Raw genomic sequence first — 27273 nt, forward strand, 5'->3', positions numbered from 1 at the left:
GGTCCCGCCGTTTTTCTTCAACTTGCTCGGGAGAGCCAGGCGGTTCCCCGACCTTCTTCTCCGTCCCCCCGAGCCAGTTTTTAGGATCGCGCTCGCTCTGCGCCGCGCTCTTCTCTTCGCCCAAAGCAACCGGCGCCGTTGCGCAACGTCGGCGACTCGTTCGCTTATTCGCCACAGGATCTGAGATCCAAAGGGATCTTGCTTCGCTTCCGGAAGATCCTCCGGCCGATCTGGTTTTCGTGGGGAGGCGTGGAAGTGGGAAGCAGGGCGGTGGTAGGGGTTTGCGCTCCCCCCCACCGCTGTGTTTTAAAGCTGCTCGGTGAAACCCCCCCGAGAATGGGTGGGGGGATCCGATTTGAATTCCTGCGGCTCTCCGCTGTGTGTCGGTTGCCTCGGTTGCAGCTGAGGTGCGGAGGACTAGCGCCTTAGGGAGGCCGCGAGAAAAGAAACGGACGTTCTGTTGGCTCATTCCGATTTATTCTGGAGTAAAGCGTCTTAGAAGCCCTCGAAGGAAAGGGAGGTGGCCCAAAGAAGTTGGTGTTCTTGTGGGGAGGAAGGGGGCAAAGCAGAAATCTTTTGGGACAGGCTCTGGATTTCCATGGGGATCCAGAAAGGAGAGGAGAGGGGGCTTCCAATTGTGTCCCCCCGCCCCCAGAAACTGGGACTTTCCTTACCTACCTTTAAACTGTCAGAATTACTCCTATTAATCTGCATTGGATATAATTCTGGATCAGGCTCCCCAAACTTGGCAACTTTGCTGGCTGGAGACTTCTGGGAGTTGAAGTCCCCAGGTCTTAAAGTTGCCAAGTTTGGAGACCTCTGTGAATCTGGATCGAATTTTAACATTTTCTTTAAGAGCAAGGAGAAGTTTAGGGGTCTTCCTCACCAAGTAAAGCTTGAAAGGTTGAGGTTTCGGGCTCAAGGAATTCCTTGATGAGCTTCGGTGGGGTTTGGGCCTAGGGTTTGGGGGGGCAGGAGAGTTGGGGGGGGGGGCTAGTCGGAAACAAACCAGAGAAAGAGAAACCTGAAAGACAGAACTCTAGACATGGCCTGGAGCACAGGAAAAGTCTCCTAAACTCCCCTCCAATACAGACTTGCAACCACTCAATTAGCAAGCATTCAGAATTGCAGCAGCACTGAAAAATGTGACTTACCACACACTTATGACTGAGACAGGCGCTCGTGAAACGTATATACGACAGGTCCAAGTGGCCATCATTTATGACCTTCCCAGCTGGATTCTACAAGCCAGATCAAGAGGGGAAGGCCGGATTCCTTTAACAACCTCGGGATTCATTTAACAACTGATGCAATTCGCTTAACAACCGTTGGCAACAAAATAATCCCGTTTGGGCACTGAATGACCACTTTGGTTGGCAATTCTCGTTCCCTGCCCCATAATTCCTCTCCCAGGACCTGGGACTGATCATAAATATATAAATTTTAAAAAGCCAATTGTGTATCATAAAATCATACCAAGCAATGTGAAGTTTCTCTGTCTAGGCCCAAAGCAACACATTATTTGAGCCTGAACCCTCGATTTGTAAAGTTTTACTCCTGAAGAAATGCCCTAAAGTTCTCCCTTACCTGGGCCAGCAGTTTTAAAACAAAGTTTTTTTTTCTTTTGCTGTTTCATTCATATTTTTGTCTGCTAAAAAAATCTGTCCAGAGAGCAATTCCCTCTCTCCAAATTGGCTTTGTCTCTCTCTCTCATATTTTTTTCTCTGTCTCTTCTACCACCAGAGCAAAAACCCATTTTATGCATGTATTCCATTTCTACATCTCCACCAAGCGGCATCCGATCATCCTTGTGTCTAACTAGCAACATTTAAAAAAAAAAAAATTAAAGTTCAGCTTCGGGTTAAATTTGGGGGGCGCTGATCCTGAAAGAGATTGTTTGTTCCTCAGGACTTTTTTTTTTTTTTTAAAAAAATATTTTTTTGCTGACGCTTTGCTTCTCTATCCTGTTATTGATTGATTTGTTGTGGGATTTGCAGTATTCCTGCGAAGGTATTTTATCCTAACCTCTCCCTCTTTTTCTTCTTTCTCCAAAATTGGGGTTGTTTTTTTTTTCTTCTTCTTAGTTTACTGGAGGAGGAAGGATGCCATGGGATTTTTCTGGCGTGAAAACAAAACAATCAGCAGATTTTTTATAAATAAAAAGAGTGTGATAGTTTCACACAGGGATGCTTTTAGAAGAGAGTTTCCCTCCTCTTTTCCTAGCTTTTAACCTGTTTTCTCCTCTCCCTCCCTTCTCTTACAGACCATCCTCAATTCCATGCACAAGTACCAGCCTAGGTTCCACATAGTCCGAGCGAATGACATCCTCAAGTTACCATACAGCACTTTCCGAACATATGTCTTCCCCGAAACCGACTTCATCGCGGTGACAGCTTACCAAAATGACAAGGTAAGGATTTAAGGATTAAGGGTTGGATGCGGGACTCTGTTCCTTAATTTCCTGGTTAATTCCTCCCTCCCACTTTCAACTTTGACTTCCAAAGGTGTAAATTGGAAAACTGAACCAGCTGAAATAGTAAAACATTTCCTATGAGTAATTCAAGATAGACCGCCATGATCCTCGGAGGTTCAATCTAGCTTTAAACTTCCTGGGTTTGTTTCTTTGTTTGTTTGTTTCTTTCTCTTTTTTCTTTCTTTCTTTCTTTCTTTCTTTCTTTCTTTCTTTTTTTCTTTCTTTTTTCTTTCTTTCTTTCTTTTTCTTTCTTTTTTCTTTCTTTTTCTTTCTTTTCTCTCTCTTTCTTTCTTTCTTTTTCTTCTTTCTTTCTCTTTCTTTCTCTCTCTCTCTCTCTCTCTCTTTTTTCCAGGAATTTGAGACCCCATCAAAGCGGAGTGTAAGGCTAGTATTAGGGAAAGAGAAATCTAATCTCTGCTCTACAATTTTTGGCTGGAGGCTGAGCTTCTGGTCTTAACTATCTATTGGGCAGGGCTGCTTTTATATATTTATTTATTTATTGAAGTTATGTCCTGCCTTTATTACCTTATAGGTAACTCAAGCCAACGAACATATCCAATATTCCTTCCTCCTCCTATTTTCCCCATAACAATAACCCTGTAAGGTGGATTGGGCTGAAAGAAAGCCCAAAGTCACCAAAACTTTCATGCCTAAGGTAAAACTAGAACTCATCATCTCCTGGTCACCCGTTCAAGGTCACCTGGTGACCTTGTCTCCTGGTGATTGGCCCCAAATCACCCAGTCAGCTTTTCAGGTCTAAGGTGGGACTAGAACTCTCAGACACCTCGTGGTTGGCCCAGACTCACCCTGCCAGTTTTCGGGCCTTGGGCAGGACTCGAATTCACACCTCCTGGTTTCCAGGCCAGCAATTTAACCACTACACCAAATGGACTCTTAATATGTCTGTATCAATATCAGAAGGGAATATCTCATCCGTGAAACCCTTTTTATACATTAAAAAAAAAAAAAAGTTCAAACTATCTCTCCCTTCATCCTGCTGATTTTTTTTTTAATCCTGTAGGAATACCTTATATTTTAAGAGGTGTTTCTGAATCTTTTATGGATTCGGACCTTAATTGAACTTTAAAAACAAACTGAAAGCTTCTCCCCTGGCCCCAATTATCCTTCCTTCTTCCTTCCTTCCTTCCTTTCCTTTCCTTTCCTTTCCTTTCCTTTCCTTTCCTTTCCTTTCCTTTCCTTTCCTTTCTTCCTTCTTTCTTTTTTCCTTCCTTCCTTCCTTCCTTTCTTTCCTTTCTTCCTTCTTTCTTTCTTCCTTCCTTCCTTCCTTTCCTTCCTTCCTTCCTTCCTTCCTTCCTTCCTTCCTTCCTTCCTTCCTTCCTTCCTTCCTTCCTTCCTTTCTTTCTTTCTTTCCTTTCTTCCTTCTTTCCTTCCTTTTCTTCCTAAGGCTAAGCACTGCAAATCAAAAGAGCCTTTTCCAATTTTATAACAGAGAAGTTTTTGCTGCGAGATTTTTTTAAAAAAAGTGCTGGGTTTAAATGTGTGTTGTTGTTTTTTTTGCGTGTATTTCAAGAAGGCTTGGATGCCCAACCCGTTGGAAACCTAGCATTGGATTCCCACAACCTGGGTCAGGTTGAGACCCTGGAGAGATAATTCTGGACTTGTTTAGCGACTTGAATTTTTAACAAATTGCATTTTTTCAAAAGTAAAGCTTGTATTTTCTCGTACAGTTTAGTGTGACTTTCTATAGCCATACATGGATTGATGGTTTCATGTTGGTGTTTGTAAGCCACCCAGAGTTGCCTTGTGATGAGATGGACAGCAGGCAAATTTAACAAATCAATAAAAAATACAGACATTTTATTCATGCATTCGGGAAATGCATGCAAACTGATTTATTCAATCAGCAGCATAACCTGGTTAGAGGGGGAAATTCAGTCCCCAACTCTCCATTTCCCTGACCCTTTCCTGTCCCCCAAAATTCAGGGAAACCTGGTTAGTGCTTCCAAGCACCACTTGTCCAGGGTTGGCTAAGTTTGCAGAATTAAGCTAAATTAAAGCCGTAGCCTGCACCGACCCATCATCTAACCACATGTCCTGGTTTCACAGATTTAAACTAGGCCTCAGTGGGGCTGAGTGAGTAGTTTGGTGGTTCCGAATGTCTGGAAAAAACCAGCCATTGTTTTGGGAAGTGGCCTGATTCATGTGAACGCAGGCAATAGAATAGAATAGAATAACAGAGTTGGAAGGGACTTTGGAGGTCTTCTAGTCCAACCCCCTGCCTAGGCAGGAAACCCTACACCACTTCAGACAAATGTTGTCCAATCTCTTCTTTAAAAACCTCAAATGTTGGAACACCCACAATTTCTGGTGGCAAGTCGTTCCACTGATTAATTGTTCTGTCAGGAAATTTCTCCTTAGTTCTAAGTTGCTTCTCTCCTTGATTAGTTTCCTTCCACCCATTGGTTCTTGTCCTGCCTTCAGGTACTTTGGGGAATAGCTTGACTCCCTCTTCTTTGTGGCAGGCCCTCAAATATTGGAAGACTGCTATCATGTCTCTCCTAGTCCTTCTTTTCATTAAACTAGACATACTCACTTCCTGCAACTGTTCTTCATATGTTTTGGCCTCCAGTCCCCTAATCCTCTTTGTTGCTATAATAGTTCTAGTCACCTGGATTACATTTCTGTGAAGGTAACTGGTGGATCCTACAGTCCTCTCTTTATTCTATTATCTCCCCCCTCCCATCCCCAATGAGGAAAACTGAACATTGAAAAATTATGTGAAAGCATAAAAGAGTTTCTCAAAGATTACATTAGAAGGGAAGGAAGGAAGGAAGAAAGAAAGGAAGGAAGGAAGGAGGAAGGAAAGAAAGAAGAAGGAAAGAAAGAAGGAAGGAAGGAAGGAAACAAAGAAGGAAGGAAGGAAGGAAGAAGGAAGGAAAGAAAGAAGGAAGGAAAGAAAGAAGGAAGGAAAGAAGGAAGGAAAGAAGGAGGAAGGAAAGAAAGAAAGAAGAAAGAAGAAGAAGGAAGGAAACAAGAAGAAGGAAGGAAGGAAGGAAAGAAGGAAGGAAGGAAGAAAGAAGGAAGGAAAGAAAGAAGGAAGGAAGGAAGGAAGGAAGGAAGGAGGAAGGAAGGAAAGAAGGAAGGAAGGAAAGAGAAGAAGGAAGGAAAGAAGGAAGGAAGGAAGGAAACAGAAGAAGAAGGAAGGAAGGAAAAGAAGGAAGGAAGGAAAGAAGGAAGGAAAAGAAAGAAGGAAGGAAGGAAGGAAGGAAAGGAAGGAAGGGAAGGAAGGAAGGAAGGAAGGAAGAAAGAAGAAGGAAGGAAAAAGAAGGAAGGAAGGAAGGAAACAAAGAAGGAAGGAAACAAAGAAGGAAGGAAGGAAGGAAGGAAAGAAAGAAGGAAGGAAACAAAGGAAGGAAGGAAGGAAGGAGGAAGAAAATTGGGGCCGGGGGTGGGGAGAAGCTTTCAGATTGTTTTTAAAGTTCAATTAAGGCCCGGATTCAAGATATAAAAGTTCCTGCATCCCACGGCTGGAAATCGGATCGGAATTAGGGTTTTTTGTTTTTTGTTTGAAGCAGTAAGCAAAAGGAAGCCGGACACGGGGAAATTTCTTTTGCAAAGGGAAAAAAGGAAAAAAGGGTGAGAAGAGAGGCCTTTTTCTTTGCCGGTCTCCCACCCGTTCTGCCGCCCTTTCACTTTCGCCTGGGGGCTTTCTCTCCGCGGTGGGCCCGATGTTGGAGGGTCATTAATCGATTACGGCCTTCGCCCTTCAAATTTACGAGGCCACCAGAGGAGCCCAGCCAGCCTGGGCGGAAAAGTGGGAGGCGGGGATTTCCTATAAATTCGAGTTTTGTAGATCTCTGGGCCCGAAGAAGGGAAGGGGGAGACCGCCCTGGACCCTCCTTTGTCCCCCCCACAAACTCCAAGCCCAAGTCCTCCCCCCTCTAGCCAGCAAACAATTTGCACTTTCTTCTACCCAAACGAGCTGTTGTCTCTATTTCTGCAACCTTCTGTTTTTAAAAGAATCTATCTATATAAAAGCTACTCAGGCATCATCACAAAATCTCCAGAACCGTAAAGCCTACAAACTTGAAATTTGGCACCTATGTTCCTCTTGGCTTCTAGGGGCTCACTAAGAAAGGATTTTTCAAAATGACCATCAGAGCTATTAGTATTTCCTATATTATTATTATTAACACGCTCTGATGCTAAGGAGTTCTACTCCCCCTCCCCACCTGAAAAGAAATAGCTTCCAAATGCAAAACACAAGCAGAGGAGTTTCGGTTTCAGTTTTACAGCAAGCAGCTTTAGTACAGAACAGTTGAGCTAAGCCACACCCAGGCTCCTTGCTGTCTCCTTGCTCACACAGTAAATACTGCTTCAGTTTCCAAACAGCCCTCAACGTTGGGGAGGAAAATAAGGGGGTGGGGGAAATTGTTGACACCTGAACTAGGGATTATCAACTTGGTGCCCTCCAGATATTTCCCAAATCCGTAGCTATGACGTTGACTTCACTTATTTGGCCAGCTGGAAGAACTTTCAACTGTTCCTGAACATTATTTCAATTTTTCTCAGATCACCCAACTGAAGATCGACAACAACCCTTTTGCAAAAGGATTTCGAGACACAGGGAATGGGCGGAGAGAGAAAAGGTAAATTGAGAATATTTTTCCCCCTTAATGACAACAAGGTGGGATTTCTACAGGCAAATGCTGTTTTTTTTTTGTTTCTGTACTTTCTCCTCATCTTAGCTTGCCGTCCTAAATATAGTTCTCTTTGGGATTAAGATCTGTTAAGCCGTTCAGACAATTGTATTGTAATCTTGTTATTCTTATCTGCAACCTTATTCGTGTTTACTCAAAACAGTTGTGGGCAGCCTTACCACCTGGATTAAGTCTTCAGCTTGCTGAAAACGAAGAGAAATTGACCCAGCTTTGTAATCAAACACTGTGTTCATCTGAGGTGTCGGACTGTGGTTGGTTTAATCATGGTTTGTTAAACAACCTCCTGCTGCCTGGGTTTGGATAGCACCTTGCCATAAACATGACTTACAGGTCACCGTTGCTGGATTTATATGCAACACATTAAATTGCAGAGAAGGGAATCCATAGAGTCCATATTTGAGTCAGAAAGAGGGGTCAAATTATTTCCAAAGCACCTGAAGGCAGGATAGGAAAATAAGTGACCTTCTCCTTTCGTGGCAGCCTCAAATGGAATCTCATGTCCACCCTAGTCCTTCTTTCTCTAGACGCCAAACCGAAATCCTGCAACTGTTCTTCATATGATTTTAGTCTCCAGTCCCCTAATCATCCTGGTTGCTCTTCTCTGTACTTTTTCCAAAGTCTCAATGTCTTTTTTGTAACGTGGTGACTACAACTGGATGCAGTATTCCAGGTGTGGCCTTACTAAGCCTTTATAAAGTGGTAGTAATACCTCACGTGATTTTGATTCCGTGCCTCTGTTTATACAACCAAGGATTGTAATTCGCTTGTTTGGCTGCTGCCAAAAAAGGACAAGTGAGATTTAACCGTAAAGAATTAAGGAGAAATTTCCTGACAGTGAGAATTAATCAGTGGAAAGATTTGTCTCCAGAAGTTGTGGCTGCTCTAACCCTGGAGATTTTAAAGAAGAGATTGAACAGCCATTTGTCTGCAATGGTATAGGGCAGGGGTCTCCAATCTTGGCCACTTTAAGACTTGTGGACTTCAACTCCCAGAATTCCTCATCCGGCTTTACACTGCTTTGCTGGCTGAGGAATTCTGGGAGTTGAAGTCCACAAGTCTTAAAGTGGCCAAGGTTGGAGACCCCTAGTATAGGGTCTCCTACTTGAGCGAGGGGTTGGACTAGAAGACCTCCAAGGTCCCTTCCAACTCTGTTGTTCTATATTCTATTAAACCCTACACAAAGTTTGACTCAACATTCAAAGCACCGCCTTAGCTAAAGATGGTACCTTGGCTTAAACCACAGCTCCCCCTGCCTCTTACAAACAAATATTATATTAACCAATCCTAAATTTTTGTCAATGGGGAAATGAGGGCTGAACTTGTGAAGGCAAGAGGTTTGGTTTTTTTGCTCCAGATTTCATAGCAGTCAGGAACTGATTCGCAAATGGCACCGTGGCGGCCATTTTGGCTCTCTAAGAAACTAAGCAGGGGGAGGCCCGGTTAGCAATTGGATGGGAGACCACCAGTTGATCCCTGGGAATGCTGATTAGGCTGAAGGATTAACCAACCAGGAAAGCAGCATCAAGCCCCTCTCACATTGCTAAGCATTGTTTTTTGAGCAGGAGTCAATTTTCCTCAAAAGGGACTCGGCTTTAGTGAGGTGACGTCCATTTTTTTTTCCAGTTGGGAAGTTTTGAGGTGCTGCCCTTTGGGTTTTGTTTGGACCTTGAGGAGTACAACATAGATCAGGGATCTCCAAACTTGGTGACTTTAAGACGTGTGGACTTCAACTCCCAGAATTCCCCTGCCATAATCGCTTCCTGTTTCTCGATCATAGCTGGCTGAGGGATTCTGGGAGTTGAAGTCCACACATCTTAAAGTTGCTAAGTTTGGAGACCCCTGACATAGATAGTAGGGCTGGAAGGGACCTTGGAGGTCTTCTAGTCCAACCCCCCTGCTCAAACAGGAAGCACTACACCAATATGGCTCAACCTTGGCCACTCGAAGATGGGTGGACTTCAACACCCAGAATTCCCCATCGATAATTGCTTCCTGTTTCTCGAGCATAGCTGGCTGAGGGATTCTGGGAGTTGAAGTCCACCCATCTTTGAGTGGCCAAGATTGAGTGACATTGCTACTACCATTCCAGATAAATGGCTGTCTGATCTTTTCTTGAAAGCCTCCAGTGATGGAGCACCACGAATTCTAGAGATAGGAGGAGGAAGGAAGTTGGGGGGGGGGGAACGACTCGAACCCTCTCAAATGCTGATGCTGAAGATTAAACTTTGTCCCCTTCCCCCACTTTTCCCCCCACTGAAAGGAAGCAGCTGACTCTGCCTTCCCTGAGGATGTATGAGAATCCCTGCAAGCAGGACCGAGACGGGGGAGAATCCGATGCATCATCTTGCGAACCTGCCCCTGTGCGAGAATGTCTTCACTCTCCATTGGCGACAACCCCCAGTCCTTTACAGGTCCATCGAAACAGCAGAGGTGAGGATCTTTTTTTTTTGGGGGGGATTGCAGGATCCCCAAGGTGTGAAGGGAGGGTGATTCCTTCTCTAAACAGGGTGGGAGGCAGTGGTGGGATTCTACCAGTTTCCCTATCGGTTCGGTGATCACTCATTTTGCACGCACATGTGCTCAGCTTTCCAAACACAAGCTAAGGCATTTTTTTGCTACCGGTTCCATCGAACCGGGCCGAACCAGTAGCATTTCACCACTGGTGGGAGCAGAGGTGGTATTCAGCCGGTTCTGACCAGTTCTGGAGAACCGGTAGTGGAAATTTTGAGTAGTTCGGAGAACCAGCCAATCCCACCTGAGACTGGCCCCAACCCCATCTCTTCTCTGCCTCCCGAGTCCCAGCTGATCGGCCGGGTCTTCTTTGGTTGTCCTGCACAGGAGAACGGAGCTGGAAAGCAGGTTAGTGGGGCGGGGAGGGAATGGGGATTTTGTAGTATCCTTGCCCTGCCATGCCCATCAAGCCACACCCACCAAGCCACGCCCACAGAACTGCTAGTAAAAAAAATTGGATCCCATCCCTGGGTGGGAGGCCACCCCCAGTTCTAATCCTGAACTCTCTGGACACCCCAATACAAGCCTTTCCCTCCCTTTAAAAGGGTTTGAATTTCTTCCATGAAAAACATAATATATCTATAGGTCATCCTCGACTTATGACCACCATTGAGACCAAGCTTTCTGTCGCTATGTGAGGCAGCGGTTCAGTGACCTTTGTCCCATTTTACCAACTTTCTTGGTGACCCCCACCCAGGGACATTGCCACTGTCATAAATAGGAGTCAGTTGTTCAGCATAAATCACGTGACCATGGGGGAATGCCGCAACGGTCATAAGTGTGAATGAACCATTGTAAGTCGAGGACTATCTATATTATACCATAGCTGGAGATGCAGGTTCCAAAAGGGTGAGAAACAGATGTTTCTAGGCTTAAATTAGGTTTATCCATGGAGGAGAATGTGAATATTGTTTTTTTTTTAAATAATATTGTCTCTAGACTCTAGAGAATTCTCTCTCTGCTCCCTTTCAATCCAATTCCTTGCTACTAATAAATGTATTTTGCTATCTATCGCCCCCTGCTGGTTGTATTACCCCCTCCCCCTTTTTTTCCCTTCTGTGGAATTTTTAGTCACTTTTACCCTAAAAACTTTCCGAAAATACCCAGAATTATTAAAATGTGCAAACCGAAGCTGTTCTGATTTTAAAATTAATAAACTCGTGTTTTTTAAAAAAAATCCACACCAAATAAACTGACAATAAATTGATCAAGGTTGCCATCTTTGCACACCTAATGAAGAGAAGGACCAGGGGAGACAGGATAGCAGTCTTCCAATATTTGAGGGGCTGCCACAGAGAGGAGGAAAGGGTCAAGCTATTTTCTAAAGCACCCGAAGGCCAGGCAAGGAACAATGGATGGAAACTGAAGAAGGAGAGATTCAACCTGGAAATAAGGAGAAACTTTCTGACAGTAAGAACAACCTGTGGAATAGAATGTGGAATGTGGAATATGAATAGAATAAAATGGAATATGGAATAGAATAGAAATAGAATAGAATATTGAATATGGAATATGGAATATGGAATATGGAATATGGAATATGGAATAGAATAGAATAGAATAGAATAGAATAGAATAGAATAGAATAGAATAGAATAGGAGTATGGAATAGAATAGAATTTTTATTGAGAACAGAATGGAATATGGAATATGGAATATGGAATATGGAATATGGAATATGGAGTATGGAGTATGGAATATGGAATAGAATGTGGAATGTGGAATATGAATAGAATAAAATGGAATATGGAATATAGAATAGAAATAATAGAATAGAATAGAATAGAATAGAATAGAATAGAATAGGAGTATGGAATAGAATATAATTTTTATTGAGAACAGAATAGAATAGAATGTGGAATGTGGAATATGGAATAGAAATAGAAATATAATGGAGTATAGAATATGTGATATGGGATATGAATAGAATAGAATGGAATATGGAATATAGAATAGAAATAGAATAGAATATGGAATGGAAATAGAAATAGAATAGAGTATAGAATATGGGATATGAATAGAATAGAATGGAATATGGAGTATGGAGTATGGAATATGGAATAGAATGTGGAATGTGGAATATGAATAGAATAAAATGGAATATGGAATATAGAATAGAAATAGAATAGAATATGGAATAGGAATGGAATGGAATGGAATGGAATGGAATGGAATGGAATAGAATAGAATAGAATAGAATAGAATAGAATAGAATAGAATAGAATAGAATAGAATAGGAGTATGGAATAGAATAGAATTTTTATTGAGAATAGAACAGAATAGAACATGGAATATGGAATAGAAATAGCAATAGAATAGAGTATAGAATATGGGATATGGGATATGAATAGAATAGAATGGAATATGGAATATGGAATAGAGCTGGAAGGGACCTTGGAGGTCTTCTAGTCCAGCCCTGCGCTCAAGCAGGAGACCTTATACCATTTCAGACAAGTGACTTGTCTAGTCTCTTCTTGAAAAACCTCCAGTGATGGAGCACCCACAACTTCTGGTAGCCAGCTGTTCCACTGGTTAATTGTCCACCCTGTAAGGAAGTTTCTCCTTAGTTCCAGGTTGCTTCTCCCCTTGATTAGCTTCCAACCATTGTTTCCAACACGAGACTTTTAAGTTTGGCTGCAGGTTTAAATGGATGGAGCTTTAGTTGATACAGGTAGTCCTCGACTTACGACTGCAATTGAGCCCCAAATTTCTGTCGTTAAGTGAGACATTTGTGCAGTGAGTTTTGCCCCACTTTTACGACTTTTCTTTGCTACCATTGTTAAGGGAATCACTGCGGTTGATAAGTTAGCAAACCCGGTCGTTCAGTGAATATGACTTCCCCCTTTGACTTTGCTTGTCAGAAGGTCACAAAACGAGATCCCATGACCCCCCCACCCTCCAGGGCTCTGCAACCGTCATAAGTATGAAGCAGTCGCCAAGCATCCGAATTTTGATCGCATGATCCTGGGGATTTCTGCAAAAGTTGTAACTCTGGAAAATGATCCTAAATCACTTTTTTTCAGTGCCGTTGTAAGTTTTTTGATCGGTAAACGAACCGTTGTAAGTCGAGGACTACCTGTAGTTTGCACAGAAATAAATGTTGAAATGCTGCAAATTCAAGAGTGAATTTCTGTTTGAGTTCAGAACATTGCACACACATTGCACAGATTCCATAGATACAGGGTCTCAACCTTGGCCACTTTAAGACTTGGGGACTTCAACTCCCAGAATTCCTCAGCCAGCCAGCTGGCTGGCTGAGGAATTCTGGGAGTTGAAGTCCCCAAGTCTTAAAGTGGCCAAGGTTGGAGACCCCCGAAGTCCCATATTGTAAGCAAAAGGAGAGGCATCAAAATTTGGCATTTCCTCCTAAAAAAAAATGGATGGTAGGGTTGGAGGTTTTACAATTGATTGATCATATGAAGTCATATTTTAGTAGCAAGAAGCTGTAAATCTCGAAAACTCCTCATTTATTTTGTCAACGAGGTGAATACCTAGTGTTTTACTGCAAGCTATCTGATGTTCTCCAGTAAGAAGGAAGCTATTAAAAAAAATTTAAAAATCCCTTTTCTCCTGAGTCACCAGTCCTTGGCAGAGCTAATGCCAGGAAAAGCAGATTTGACTGGGGCTTGCTCAATTTTATTAAAAAGGATCTTTTAAAAAAGACCTCATCTTTAGTTACAAGTGGTATTTTATTGTAAACATTAATGTGATTTCTTTCCTTCCTTCCTTCCTTCCTCCCTCCCTCCCTCCTTCCTTCCTTCTCTCCTTTCTTTCTTTCTTTCTTTCTTTCTTTCTTTCTTTCTTTCTTTCTTTCTTTCCTTCCTTCCTTCCTTCCTTCCTTCCTTCCTTCCTTCCTTCCTTCCTTCCTTCCTTCCTTCCTTCTTTCCTTTCTTTCTTTCTTTTCTTTCTTTCTTTCTTTCTTTCTTTCTTTCTTTCTTTCTTTCTTTCTTTCTTTCTTTCTTTCTTTCCTTCCTTCCTTCCTTCCTTCCTTCCTTCCTTCCTTCCTTCCTTCCTTCCCCTCCTTCCATCCCTCCCTCCCTCCCTCCTTCTTTCCTTCTCTCTCTTCTTTCTTTCTGTCTGTCTTTCTTTCCTTCCTTCCTTCCTTCCTTCCTTCCTTCCTTCCTTCCTTCCTTCCTTCCTTCCCTCCCTCCCTCCCTCCCTCCCTCCCTCCCATCCTTCAATTCATTCATTCATTCATTCATTCATTCATTCATTCATTCATTCATTCATGCAAAGAGTTTACAGCATGGTTATCTACTTCTCAGAGTAGCCTACAACCTCGAGGTTTCCTTTTGGTCTCCCTCCCAACTCCTAACCGTTGTGGTGCAGTTAAGAGCCATGGTGACGCAGTGGTTAGAATGCAGTCTACTTCTGCTGACTGGCTCAAGGGGGACTCAGCCTTCCATCCTTCCGAGGTCGGTAAACTGAGGACCCAGATTGTTGGGGGCCAGAGGCTGAATTGTTGAGGGGGGGGGGTCCTAAGAGATAAACCGCTTAGAGAGGGCTATAAAAGCACCACGAAGCGGTATATAAGTCTTAGTGCTAGCACTACTGCTATCCAGCTCTAAGCCTGCTTGACTTCCTCCTCCAAACCAGGTTAGTCTGATGCTGCTACTGGCTAAGTTCCAGTTTGCTTGATCCTAGAGAGTGCAGGTCAACCAATAAAGGAGAATAGTGATCACTAAGGGTTGAACTGTGGTGTCCTTGGTGCTCTCTGAGCTTGGTTCTTTTCTTGCAGACGTTTCATTACCAAACCAGGTTACATCATCAATGCTAGAAGGGCATGGGATTTACTATTTCAAACAACAAACAACAGCCGAATTGAAGAACTGCTCCCACCAAAACGGACAGAACAAACCACTAGTATATAAAGGGAGAGGGAACCTCGCTCCCTTGGAGCACTGATGATGTTACCTAGTAGGGTAATGAAACATCTGCAAGAAAACAACCAAGCTCAGAGAGCACCAAGGACCCCTCAGAAATACTGCCTGAAAAAGACTATCCTTTGCAGAATCCAAAACACCTAAAAAAAAACCCTCCCAAGGATTATGGGGCTCGTGGTCAGGGCTGGGCTTCAAAAATCCCAATAACTGGTTCTCTGCCCGGTTGCTGGGTGGGCATGGCCATGTTGGATGTGGCCTACTGCAACTTCCAGGAGGGCTGTTATTTTGCCTTTCCCAGAATCCAGAGGCTTCTCTCGGGCCTCTGGGAGGGCGAAAATGGCCTCCCCCAGAATCTGGAGGCCCTCCGGCAGAGCCATTTTTTGCCCTTCTCAAGCCTCCATGCATGCCATGCACCAAAACAAGCCATGTGGAGACTCCTGGGAGGAGCTGGGAGGGGTGGGTGGGGCCAGCCGGTCGGTTTAACCACCAGTCCCGCGAACCACATATAAATTTAACACCGGTTCGTGCAAACCAGCCCGAACCGGCTGAATCCCTCCCCTGCTTGTGATTCCTCAGCTCTTGGAGAACGCTGGTTCCTCCTTCTCGCGGCTAAGCCAGTTGGGCTAAAGTGGCTTCTTTCTCCTTGCAGAAGACAAAGGAAGTGACCAAGAGCTGGAGAAAGGGTCGGGGGTGAAGAGATCCAGCCCTGATCTGGGTCCGGCCAGCCCACCCCATAACCACAGCCCCAGTTTGCAGGCAGAAGAGCGGAGTAAAGAACGAAGCAAAGCCAGCGAGGTCTCCAAGGAAGCCGGTGGTGAGACGGCCCCCTTCACACCTCTGGGCTTGGAGAAGGAGAAGCTGGAGGGCAGAAGGAAGGAGCCTCTCCTGCAGCCGCCCCAAGAAGGATCCAAAAAGGAATTGCCCGGGGATTGTGCCCCGGTGGGGTGCAGCAGCAAGGAAGCATTCCCCCCTCTGATGGTGCAGACCGACAGCCCACCGCACCTGAACCCCAGTCACCTACAGAGTTTGGCTCTCTCGGGTCTCCACGGCCAGCAGTTCTTCAACCCTCTGGGCGCCGGGCAACCTTTCTTTCTCCACCCGACCCAGTTCGCCATGGCGCCCGGAGCCTTTTCGGCGATGGGCATGGGACACTTGCTGGCTTCGGTGGCAGGCGGCGGTAGCTTGGAAAACGGGGGACTCTCAGCTCCTCAAGGGACGGCGGGCACCACGACCCCGTTCCCTTTCCATCTGTCCCAGCACATGTTGGCTTCTCAGGTAAGGGGGCGAGGAGGAGGGGAGGGCAAAGGGTTGGTCTCTCTTGGTGGGAGGGTGTCCTGGTGGACAATCACTTGAATAGGAGCCAGGCCTGTGCAGCAGCTGCCAAAAAAGCCAACACAGTTCTAGGCTGCATTAACAGAGGGATAGAATCAAGATCAAGTGAAGTGTTAATACCACTTTATAAGGCCTTGGGAAGGCCATACTTTGAATAACGGTTCCAGTTTTGGTCTCCACGATGTAAAAAAAAGATGTTGAGACTCTGGAAAGAGTGCAGAGAAGAGCAACTAAGAGGATTAGGAGACCGAAACATATAAAGAACGGTTACTGGAATTGGGCATGACTAGTCTAGTGAAGAGAAGGACCGGGGAGACATGATAGCAGTCTTCCAATATCTGAGGGGCTGCCCCAAAGAAGAGGCAGTCAAGCTATTCTCCAAAGCACCAAAAGGCAGGACAAGAAACAACGGAGGGAAACTAATCAAGGAGAGAAGCAACTTAGAACTAAAGAGAAATTTTCTGACAGTGAGAACAATTAACCAGTGGAATAAATTGCCTCCAGAAGTTGTGAATGCTCCAACACTGGAAGTTTTTAAGAAGAGGATAACCATTTGTCTGAAATGGTGTAGGGTCTCCTGCCCAAGCAGGGAGTTGGACTAGAAGACCTCCAAGGTCCCGTCCAACTCTGTTATTCTATTCTATTCCCCACTTCTGCTCAGGATGGGGCCAGTCAAGGGCTAAATTTACCGTGCTTCTGATAACGTGTCAGCTTTAAGTTTGGTGGAGTTCAATTTCCCGCCTATATGAACGTAGAGCATAGATGCATAGGGCTGAAAGGACCCTTGGAGGTCTTCTAGTCCAACCCCCTGCTCAGGCAGGAAACCCTGTTCCATTTCAAACAAGTGGTTGTCCAATCTCTTCTTAAAAACTTCCAGTTGTTGGAGCACCCACAACTCCTGGAGGCAAGTTGTCCCACTGATCAATTGTTCTCACTGCATTAAATTCTTCCTTAGTTCCAGATTGCTTCTCCTCTTGATGAGTTTCCACCCATCGCTTCTTGTCCTGTCCTCTGTTGCTTTGGAGAATAGCTTGACTCCCTCTTCTTTGGGGCAGCCCCTGAGATATTGGGAGACTGCTTATCATGTCACTCCTGGTCCTGCTTTTCATTAAACTAGACATACCCAATTCCAGCAATCGCTCCCCATATTTTTGCAACCATTCCTTTAGCGATTGTATGAAGTTACAGTGGCACTGAAGAAAAATGACTTCTGACAGTTTTTCACACTTACGATCGTTGCAGCATCCCCACGATCACTTGTTCAAAATTCAGATGCTTGGCAACCGGTGTGGAATTACCGTATAACGGTTGCAGTGAATGTGTGAATGTAACGGCCAAGTTTCTAACCCTCCCTGCTTGTTAGGGGTTGTGTTAAAACAAACCCAGCCCAAATGTTTTGTGTGGTGGTTAATTTCAATACCCAGATCAGAGATGTAAATTTGCACTTTTCACCGAGCTCTAATCGGGTCTGTTTCATTTTACTTTGGTTGATCAAAATGAACAAAATGAAATTCAACATAGAGAAAGGTTACACTTTAGGCAAGAAAAATCAAAAGTACACATATAGACTAGGTGAAACCAGGCTTAATATTTTTTTTTCAGATCTCTGTTTTTTAGTGGGATGTTTAGTCATTGGATCCAGCGGTATTTATATGGTATATTTCATATTGTAGCCCGGTGATGCTCAAATTTCTCACTTTTAAACCCTGTGGACTTCGACTCCCAGAATCCCTAGGCCCGTGATGCCAAACCTATGGCACACGTGCCAGAGATGGCATGCACAGCCCTCTCAGTAGGCATGCGCGCCGTTGCCAGCTGCTCTGGCCAGTTGGTCTTCACAGGTGCCAGAGCACTAGAAAATGGCCCGAAAATCAGCCCCCCAAAAGGCCATTTTTCGGGCCGTTTTCAAGCCATTTCTTGGACCTTGTTTCAGGCCATTTTCAGACTGTTTTTCAGGCCATTTCTTGGACCTTTTTTCAGGCCATTTTCAGACTGTTTTTTTAAACCTTTTGCCCGGTCTGTTTTCAGGTCTTTTGGGGGGCCGTTTTCAGGCGTTTTCCTGGGCCATTTTCAGGCAGTTTTTCAGGCCATTTTAGGGGCCTTTTGGGGCCTTTTCCCCAGCCATTTTCAAGCTGTTTTTCAAACCTTTTGCCTGGGCTGTTTTCAGGCCATTTTTTGGCCGTTTTCAAGCCGTTTTCAGGTGTTTCCCCGGTCTGTTTTCAGGCAGTTTTTCAGGCCATTTGGGGGGCCTTTTTCCCAGCCATTTTCAGGCTGTTTTTCGAGCCATTTTCAGGGTGTTTTCCAGGGTATTTTCAGGCCATATTTCGGGCTGTTTTCAGGGCCATTTTCAATGCCCCCAAAACAGCCTGAAAACAACCCAAAAGATGACCAAAAAACCCAGGCATGCATGCAACAGCCAGCTGATCTTTGGGTTTTCTGGCACAGGCACATGCATGCGCCCAAAAGGTTCACCATTACTGCCCTAGGTAGAGATCTCATAACATTGTCAACAATCTCATGCCCTTGGATTCATATCATCTATTGGTCAGTTCTGCTAGCCTCTAAGACACCAAATGTGTCTCTGAGCCTTGCAGGAAAACTTCAGGAGTCACAGACAACGTCCCTTTTGATAGAAGCTAATGGCTCCATTTCTCATGGCTAATTTTTCTAACTGAAGGACCTCTAAGATTCTTCTCTTAAGTTTCCCAGTTGGGTTGACTTGACTTGACAAAGTCAACTGTTGACTGAGAGCGTTGTTAAGAAGAACAAGCTTAGGATATTACCTGGGCTGGATTTGTGGTGGGTTTTTTTGTTGTTTTGTTACCTATTTCTTTTGCACGCTTACAAACTTTGCCATTTTTTTTTTGTTTGCAATTGTAGTCTGCTGGTCCGATTTTTATAACAAGAAGGACTTTCCTTTTTTTAGCTAAATAGCAGTTGGTCTTCAAAAAACAGATCTGTTCAGAGATGGCCTCTAGGTCATTATACAAACCTACTCTCTGCAGTTTGCTTATGGCACCCTCTGCGTCCAGAAAATGGGGCTAACGAAGTAAATTTTGGATAAAATTAAGCCCGGCTAAGCACAATGTGTCAAGGCAGATAAGGGATTACACAGTAAGCAATGAAAACTTGTTCTTGATTGCCCAAATATGTTGGGATGTAGAATAGGGGTAGTCTTCAACTTACAATCACAATTGGAACCAGAATTTCCATCGCTAAACAAGGTGATTGTTATTTATATTATTTATCTTTATATTTATTTATTAAATATATTGCCCACCCATCTGATCTCAGGATAACTCCTGTTTGTTAAGTGGGTCGGCCCCAATTTTGCAATTATTACGCAAATCACTGCTGTTGTTAAGTGAATCATGTGGTCATTAAGCGAATCCAGCTTCCCCTGTTGACTTTGCTTGTTGAAAGCCGGCTGGAAAAGTTACGTGACCATGGGACACTGCAACTGTTCCAAATACATGCTATATCAGTTGATAATATAAAAATACAAAAATACGAAAGCAAATAGTAGGAAAAATAAGGGAGGGAAAAGGGGAAAGGAGAAATGTAGAAAAGAAGGGAGAAAGGAAAGAAAATACATTGACTTCCACTTCTCTCTGGAGCAGGACAGTTAGTCCTCGACTTACGACCACAACGGAGCCCGGAATTTATGTTGCTAAGTGAGAAGTTTGTTAAAAGGGAATTTTGTCCTCTTTTCCTACCACATTTGTTAAGTGAATTACTGCAGACATTAAATTAGTCACATGGTTGTTAAGTGAATCTGGCTTCCCCATTGGTTTTGTTTATCAGACAATCGCAAAAGGGAATCACGTAACCCAAGGACACTACACCTGACATAAGTACATGCCAGTTGCCAACAGTCTGCATTTTGAAGCCATGATCATGGGGATACGGCAAAGGTCATAACTAGGAAAAATGATCATAAATAATTTTTTTCAGAACAGTCACTAAGTGAATTGTAGCACGTTGTTGGAGTAAGTCAAGGACTACCTGTACAATAAAACAGTAACCACAACTTTTTACTTTTACATAATAGTATTAATTAGCCATTTCTATAACAACAAACCTATCTCATCGGTAAAACTCAAAATCGAAGCTACATTTTTTTCCCCCACCTCGAGCGCAAAGTTCAGAAGTGGTTTTCAAGTCGAAACGAAAGTAATTGTGCTTGTTTCTTTAATCCAAGCAACCAATTTAGCCATCTCTTCTAATTCTATCAACTTTTGCAGCCATTTGTCCATTGTGGGCAGTGGTGGGTTTCCAAATTTTTTCCTACCGTTTCTGAGAGCATGCACACAGGCCTCACACACCACCCTCTGTGTCAACGCTAGTGAGCTGAGCTGTTGTCAATGTTCCAGAAAACCTCCACTCCCAACAAATAACTCCGAGACAGACATCCTCTCCAAAGTCCTTTTTATTAGAGTAGTAAACTGGCACATCTGGGAAATCCCAAATCTGAAAGTTCTGGGTTTCCTTGAAATAAGTAAAAAAACTACAAATCCACACCCTGCATCCCTCATTGCATCATGTGCTCCAATCACCATCTGCCCCAACTTGAGACATCCCTTCACCCAGGTGCAGAAATAACATGACCTTGACTTAGAAGAAGAGTGCTATTATGTCTAACCACATGCACTCCAAGAAATTCCCCCCTCCCATTTTCCCGGGATCCAAAATGTGGCAGCGTGGAAGCGTCTGGTGCTAATATGGCTTCCAAAGCTGACAGCTGGTTTTTTTTTAGCTTAGCTGAGGCGCAGCAATCCGCTCTGTGAATTGGCTGAGGTAAAAAACTGTGAATCAGCTGAGGTAAAAAACAAGGGAATATAGGAGAGAGAACGGTGGGGGTGGGTGGGTGGGGCCAGCCAAAGGTGGCATTTGCCGGTTTGCCGAACTACTCAAAATTTCCAAAACCGGTACATCAGAACCGGTCCAAACCAGCTGAATACCACCTCTGATTGTGGGGATCGAAATGTTCTTCCATTTTTGTGCATAAAGTAATCTTGCTGCTGTCAACATATATAACATCGAAATTCCACATTCCCCTCCTCAAGTCTTTTTCCATTAACCCCCAAAGAAAGGTTTTGTTAGAAGGTCACAAAGGGGGATCACATGACCCCAGGACACTGCAACCGTCATAAGTATGAACCAATTGCCAAAACACCTGAATTCTGATCGCCTGACCAGGTGGACGCCGTAACAGTTGTCAGTCAAGGAGTGGCCATAAACTCCCTTTTTCAGGGCTGCAAATGGAAAAAGTAACTTATGACCGTTTTTCACACTTACGACTGCTGCCGCATCCCCATGGTCAGGTGATTAAAATTCAGGTGCTTGACAACTGACTCATATTTATGACGGTTGCATTGTCCCGGGGTCACATAATCCCCTTTTGCGACCTTCTGACAAGCAAAGTCAATGGGGAAGCCAGATTCACTTAAGAACCATGTTACTAATAACTGCAGGGATTCGCTTAACAACGGTGGCAGGAAAAGTTGTAAAATGGGGCAAAAGTCACTTTAAAAAATAATCTCACTTAGTAACATAAATTTTGGGCTCAGTTGTGGTCGTACATAGAGGTCTACCTGTATTTGTAATCCATCCTAGGAAGTTCTCTATTGAAATGTTTCTTTTATTATTTAGCTTGGGAGGGATTTTTTTTGCAATATTGTGTGGGTGAGCAGGGGGAAAAAATGTACTACAGATAGTCTGTCAGGGCTCTGACAATGCACCCCCATTCAAATCATAAGTCTCTAGCCGCATCTCTCAGATTTAAAAAAAATATTGATTTATTAGGAGTGACCATGTTGGCGTTATCTGGGTGCAGCCAACACTAAGACACATCATTCAATTCACCCTTGACCCTGGTCTTCCCCCACCCCCCCTGGATGTATATTCTCCAATGGGACACATCCATAGCCAAGAATCATAAATCATGCTCTCCAGTAATAATTTTGTGGGCCAGTAGCTTCAGCTGCCTAGCAATTTATCTGAAGCATTTAAGGAATGCACTACTTTCCCCACTCCCTTTGTGCTGGCAACTAAAAAGACCCAAGAAGTATTACTTAGTTGACATAGTCCTTGACTTACAATGGTTCTTTTAGTGACTGTTGAAAGTTACAACGGCACTGAAAATGTGAATTGTGACCACACTTTTACAATCTTTGTAGTATTCCCATGGTAACAACCATTTCACTTATTTAACAACCGCGGTGATTCATTTAAACAACAGTGGCAAGAAAAGTTGTCAAAGGGGACAAAATCCATTTAACAACTGTCTCACTCGGCAACAGAAATTTTGGGCTCGGTGGTGGTCGTAAGCCGAGGATTACATACATAGTTGTAATAATTGCCTTATAATTTAGGTATCGACAGTAAAACAGTGAAAAACAGCAACTGGATATAATAGAATGGTTTTGTGGGTAAAAAGACAAAACAGTTCCAGTCAACTTTAAAACCCCGCTTTAATGGATAGGATCACGAGCTTGCTTATATTTGGGTGATGCCAGAAATCTGGATTTCATTTTTTTTGAGAGTCACTCTTATGCATAATGCGTGAGAGTTGTGTCCGTTTCGGTTGAGCTGAAAGCCCAAAGTCTCCTAAATATATTGCATCTTAAGCCCCAATCAATGGCAAAACAGTTTTATTATTATTACTTTTATTTGTCAGAGTACAACATGTGTACAATGAGATTGGCTGAGCCTCCCCTCATGCACACACACCCCTAACACAACTCACAGTGAGGACAGAAGTCCCTAACCCAGACCCAATCTTATTGTGACCTTGTTGCACAATGCACCGGCCCCGCAACTCTGTCATACTAGGTTGCAATCACAGTTTGTTTGTCACACTAGGTTGCAATCACAGTTTGGACATCACCGTTGGGAATTTTGTCCAATAAATAGATGTTCCAGTCTAAAAATAGTAATTGCAAAATGGGCATGCCTGAACATAAATAATATAGATTTTTTTTCCTCCAAAACATGCAAGATTCTTGTCTTAGCACAAAGGATAACAGATAATCAGAGTTGGAAGGGACCTTGTAGGTCATCTAGTCCAACCCCCTGCCCAAGCAGGAGACCCTACACCATTTCTGACAAATGGCAGTCCAATCTCTTCTTGAAAGTCTCAAGGAGTGGTTGAAAAAAAAAATGTTTAGGCTTAATAATATGGGTTTGACCCTTATGATAAAAATATAGGAATAATGTACTGTAGGTTTGACTGGATAGAACTTCAACTCCCAGCATTCCCCAGCCGCATGATGTCTGTTGCAGCATCCCTGTAGTCCCATGATCAATAATTTGCATGCTTGGCACTTGACACGTTTTTATGACCTTGGCAGTGCCCCAAGGGTCATGTAATCCCCTTTTGAGACCTTCTGACAAGCAAAGTCAATCGGGAAGCCAGATTCACTTAAGAACCGTATAACTAACTTAACAACTGCAGTGGTTCACTTAACAACTGTGGCAGGAAAAGTCGTAAAATGGGGCAAAACTCACTTAGCAACATAAATTTTGGTTTCAATTGTGGTCGTAAGTTTGCTACCTATGTAAAAATATATTACCTGAGTATCATCTGCTGGAGTTTGTGCTACCTATAACCTGCCTTTTAAAGAAATGTGTGCAAAACACCACACATATAACAATTTATCCCACTACGTCTCTTTTCCAAGGATCTGAAATAATGCTTTTATTTCAAAAGTGATTCCTTGGTTGTTGTTTTTCCTTTCAACCAAGGGAAAAAGAATATTTTGATTAACCTAATGCACACACCAGTCACTACAAAGCAAAAAGTACCAGTTTTTTTCCCCCCCAGAGGTTAAAAGATAATTTTCAGCTAATCAATAAAGTGTCCATCTCTCTCTCTCTCTCTTTTTTTTACAAAATGCCTCTTAGAACTCCTAGAATTGTACCCTAAACTCACACTTTTAGCAACTAGCCTCCTAAGAGATCAATCAACTGAATTTCGTGGACTTCATTTTAAAATAAAATGGTACTTATTGTAGCGAGAGAGAAAAAAAAATCTATTAAAATGCAAGCATAATAACCAATAAGTCAGCCTTCCCAACAGAGCAGAAAATTGCATTTACCAATTACTGCATGATTGCACGAACCAAATAGATTTTTAATTTAAGTCTCGTGTTCTGTGATGTGATCTGCAGATGGTTATTGATTTTTGCTTTGATCGGTTACCATAATCTAAAAAAAAACAACAACCCTGGACTATGACTTGAAGAAAGTTTTAAGAATTTGAAGGATGTTTGTCAAATCAACGCACAGTTTGTGCGCTGTTCCTAAAATATATCAGAATTTGCTTTAGTCTGCAAACATATTTACTGCCGAGAAGGCATGGAATTAAAACAAGAACAGTGGGTTGATGATGTGTTATTAATTTTGGGTCAATTCTTTGTGTCCAGATAAGCTAAATCAGGGGTCCCCAAACTTGGCAACTTTAAGACTTGTGGACTTTAACTCCCAGAATTCTCCAGCCAGCTGGCTGGAGAATTCTGGGAGTTAAAGTCCACAAGTCTTAAAGTTGCCAAGTTTGGAGACCTCTGAGCTAAATTTTCTCCATGACAGTTGTTCACTTAGAAACATGGTTGTTAAGCAAATCTGGCTTCCCCATTCACATGACCCTGAAACACTGCAACAGTCATAAATATGAGTCAGTTGCCAAGTTGTCAAAATTTTGATCACGTGACCACTGGGGACGCTGCAATGGCTGTAAGTTGAATGGTTGTACGTCATTGCAGTGATTCGCTTAATGAGCACAGCAAAAATGCCTTAAAATCAGGTGTGACTCACTTAACAAGCGCCTTGCTTAGCAATGGAAGTTCCAGTCTCAATTGTGGTTATAAGTCAAGGACTACCTGTAGGCAGAGAGAGATCAGGCACCGACTCCTTCCGCGGGATATGAAAGTACTTAAAAGCATGTCTAAGATTTATGTATGAAAGACCCCGGTTTGGTTTAGTGGTTAAGGTGACAGCTAGAAAGCAGGAGATTGTGAGTTCTAGTCCCGTCTTAGGCACGGAAACTAGCTGGGTGACTTCGGGCCACTCACTCTCTTTCAACCCAAACAACTTCACAGGGTTGTTCTTGTGGGGAAAATAGAAATAGATGTGTTGGATATGTTTACTGCTTTGAGTTATTGATAAAAATAATAAAGGTGGGATTCCAAATAAATAAATAAGAGAGAGAAAGAGAGAGAGTGAGAGAGAGAGAGAGAGAGAAAGAGAGAACAGAACAGAACAGAATAGAATAACAGAGGGAATAACAGAGTTGGAAGGGACCTTGGAGATCTTCTAGTCCAACCCCCTGCCTAGGCAAGAAACCCTACACCACTTCAGACAAATGGTTATCCAACATCTTTTTAAAAACTTTCAGTGTTGGAGCATTCGCAACCTCTGGAGGCAAGTTCTGGAGGAAAAGAAGGAAGGGAGGAAATAAAGAAAGAGTGTTAAATCAGGAATGGAGGATCACATTTTGAGTCCCAGAAGAGTAAATAGTGCTTTTTTAAGTCCCTTTTTTTAGACAATAGAGGAAGAGGACATCCATGCTCTGTTTTATGTTATCAAGTCCCCCTTCAAACCTTGGAGGGGCAACCGTCAGTCCTCCCCATCACACCAGGCAATTTTGGGAGCTAGAAGCCGGATGTATTTTGACCTCTCTTTCTGTTTTGTCCTTCCAACCAGCACAAAAAAAGCTGCAACCTACGTCAGCAAATTCTCAGGCATAGGGGTTTTTTTGTGTGTGTGTTTCTTTTTTAAACCCAGTTTCTAGTCCTTAAGGATGCAAAGGGTGCCTTAGAGTTTATGATAAGCAGATGTGGAATTATTATACCGTCCTGTTTGTACATTTATGGTAAGTTTCAAGTTGACTAAAAAGCTTTCCAAAGCTGAGTTAAAGCTGGCATCGCACCCGGCCTGCGTGCCTCCATTTGGCAGCAAACTTTCACATACTTTTGCAGTAGCCCAGTTTGCGGGGTGGTGGTGGAATTAATCCCACAGGCATCGTAAAGCTGTTGGTACGGATCAAAATTCAGAAATCTCCTCCATAAAGTTTGGGTGGAGAAAATGGGGTAGGAGGGAGATGGAATGGCTTTAATGCTTTCAGGGAAAACATTGGACAGCCACTTATCTGGAATGGTAGGGTCTCCTGCCTGGGTGGGTGGGTGGGTGGGGGGTTGGAGTGGATGACCTCCGAGGTCCCTTCCCAACCCTGTTGTTCTATATTTTGTAAATAAAAAAGCCCAATTTTGTCAAGGGCGGGAATGAGCACTGATAGAAACGCTGCAACTTCCTGGGCGAGAAGTTTTGGGGAGCAAACGTACTTTTACAGGACGTTTTTCTTTGAGGTGCGGTGGGATTATGTTTATCTCTGTTTCTTGAATTTCTATACAAAAGCCACCTGTTTTAGCAAGGAGAGAGAGAGGAAGGCTGCAGGTTTGTTAGAGGCCATCGAGCTAACCAAAGGCAGGATATAAGTAAATAAATAATGGCATAAATGGAAAAATAAATAAATTAAACTTTTTGGCTTCTTCTCGCTAATTATTTTATATTATATTTTATTTTACTTTATTTTACTTTACTTTACTTTTTATTTTATTTTATTTTTTTATTTCTAAAGTCGGCTATCTCAGCAAGAGGCAGGAAGGGCATTGTTAGAAGCTATTAACCTGTGAAAGGTGAAATATAAATAAATGCATAAATAAATGCATAAAGGCATAGGTAAATTATGATAAAATGATAGATAGATAGATAGATAGATAGATAGATAGATAGATAGATAGTTACGGTAGATAGATACTGTAGATTGATAGAATAGAAAGAAAAAGGAAAGGAAGAAAGAAAAAAGGGAAGGAAGGAAGGACGGACGGACAGAAGGAAGGAAGGAAGAAAGAGAACGAAAGAAAGAAAAAAGAAAGAAAGAAAGAAAGAAAGAAAGAAAGAAAGAAAGAAAGAAAGAAAGAAAAAAGAAAGGAAGGGAGAAAGAAAGAAAGAAAGAAAGAAAGAAAGAAAGAAAGAAAGAAAGAAAGAAAGAAAGAAAGAAAGAAAGAAAGAAAGAAAGAAAGAAACTTGGCTGCTCCTCACCAACTTACTTACTTACTTACTTATTTATTTATAAACTCTTTGGTCATAAGTTGAGGACTATCTGTATACAAACTTTAAGTTAATATAGAAATTTGAAAGAGGCAGCAGAAGTACGTTATGCTTGATGGAACTCAAAATTTGAAGTCTGGGAACACAATTTCTCGATCACAACCACAAAAACCTTTAATAACATTTAACGTTTAGTAACATTGTTGGAAAAGGTGCTATCATATACCAACTCTCTTACAATGAAGGGAAGGAGATACACGCAAAAATAGCCAGCAGGTTGTAA

General features: G+C 42.9%; 1 protein-coding gene across 1 annotated transcript in view; it reads left to right on the forward strand.

Annotated features, from left to right (window-relative positions):
• TBX2 (T-box transcription factor 2) overlaps nucleotides 1-27273 on the forward strand; it is a 48319-nt gene that overhangs the window by 13918 nt on the left and 7128 nt on the right. The window contains exons 3-6 of the mRNA XM_087956230.1: nucleotides 2264-2410; nucleotides 7007-7083; nucleotides 9416-9585; nucleotides 15199-15824. Coding sequence (XP_087812356.1) covers nucleotides 2264-2410; nucleotides 7007-7083; nucleotides 9416-9585; nucleotides 15199-15824 — 1020 coding nt within the window. The remainder of the gene's footprint in view (nucleotides 1-2263; nucleotides 2411-7006; nucleotides 7084-9415; nucleotides 9586-15198; nucleotides 15825-27273) is intronic.

The sequence above is a fragment of the Notechis scutatus genome, chromosome 1, assembly GCF_049901735.1.
Source record: "Notechis scutatus isolate UNSWTSFEM ecotype Mainland chromosome 1, rNotScu1.2, whole genome shotgun sequence".
NCBI classification, from domain to species: domain Eukaryota; kingdom Metazoa; phylum Chordata; class Lepidosauria; order Squamata; family Elapidae; genus Notechis; species Notechis scutatus.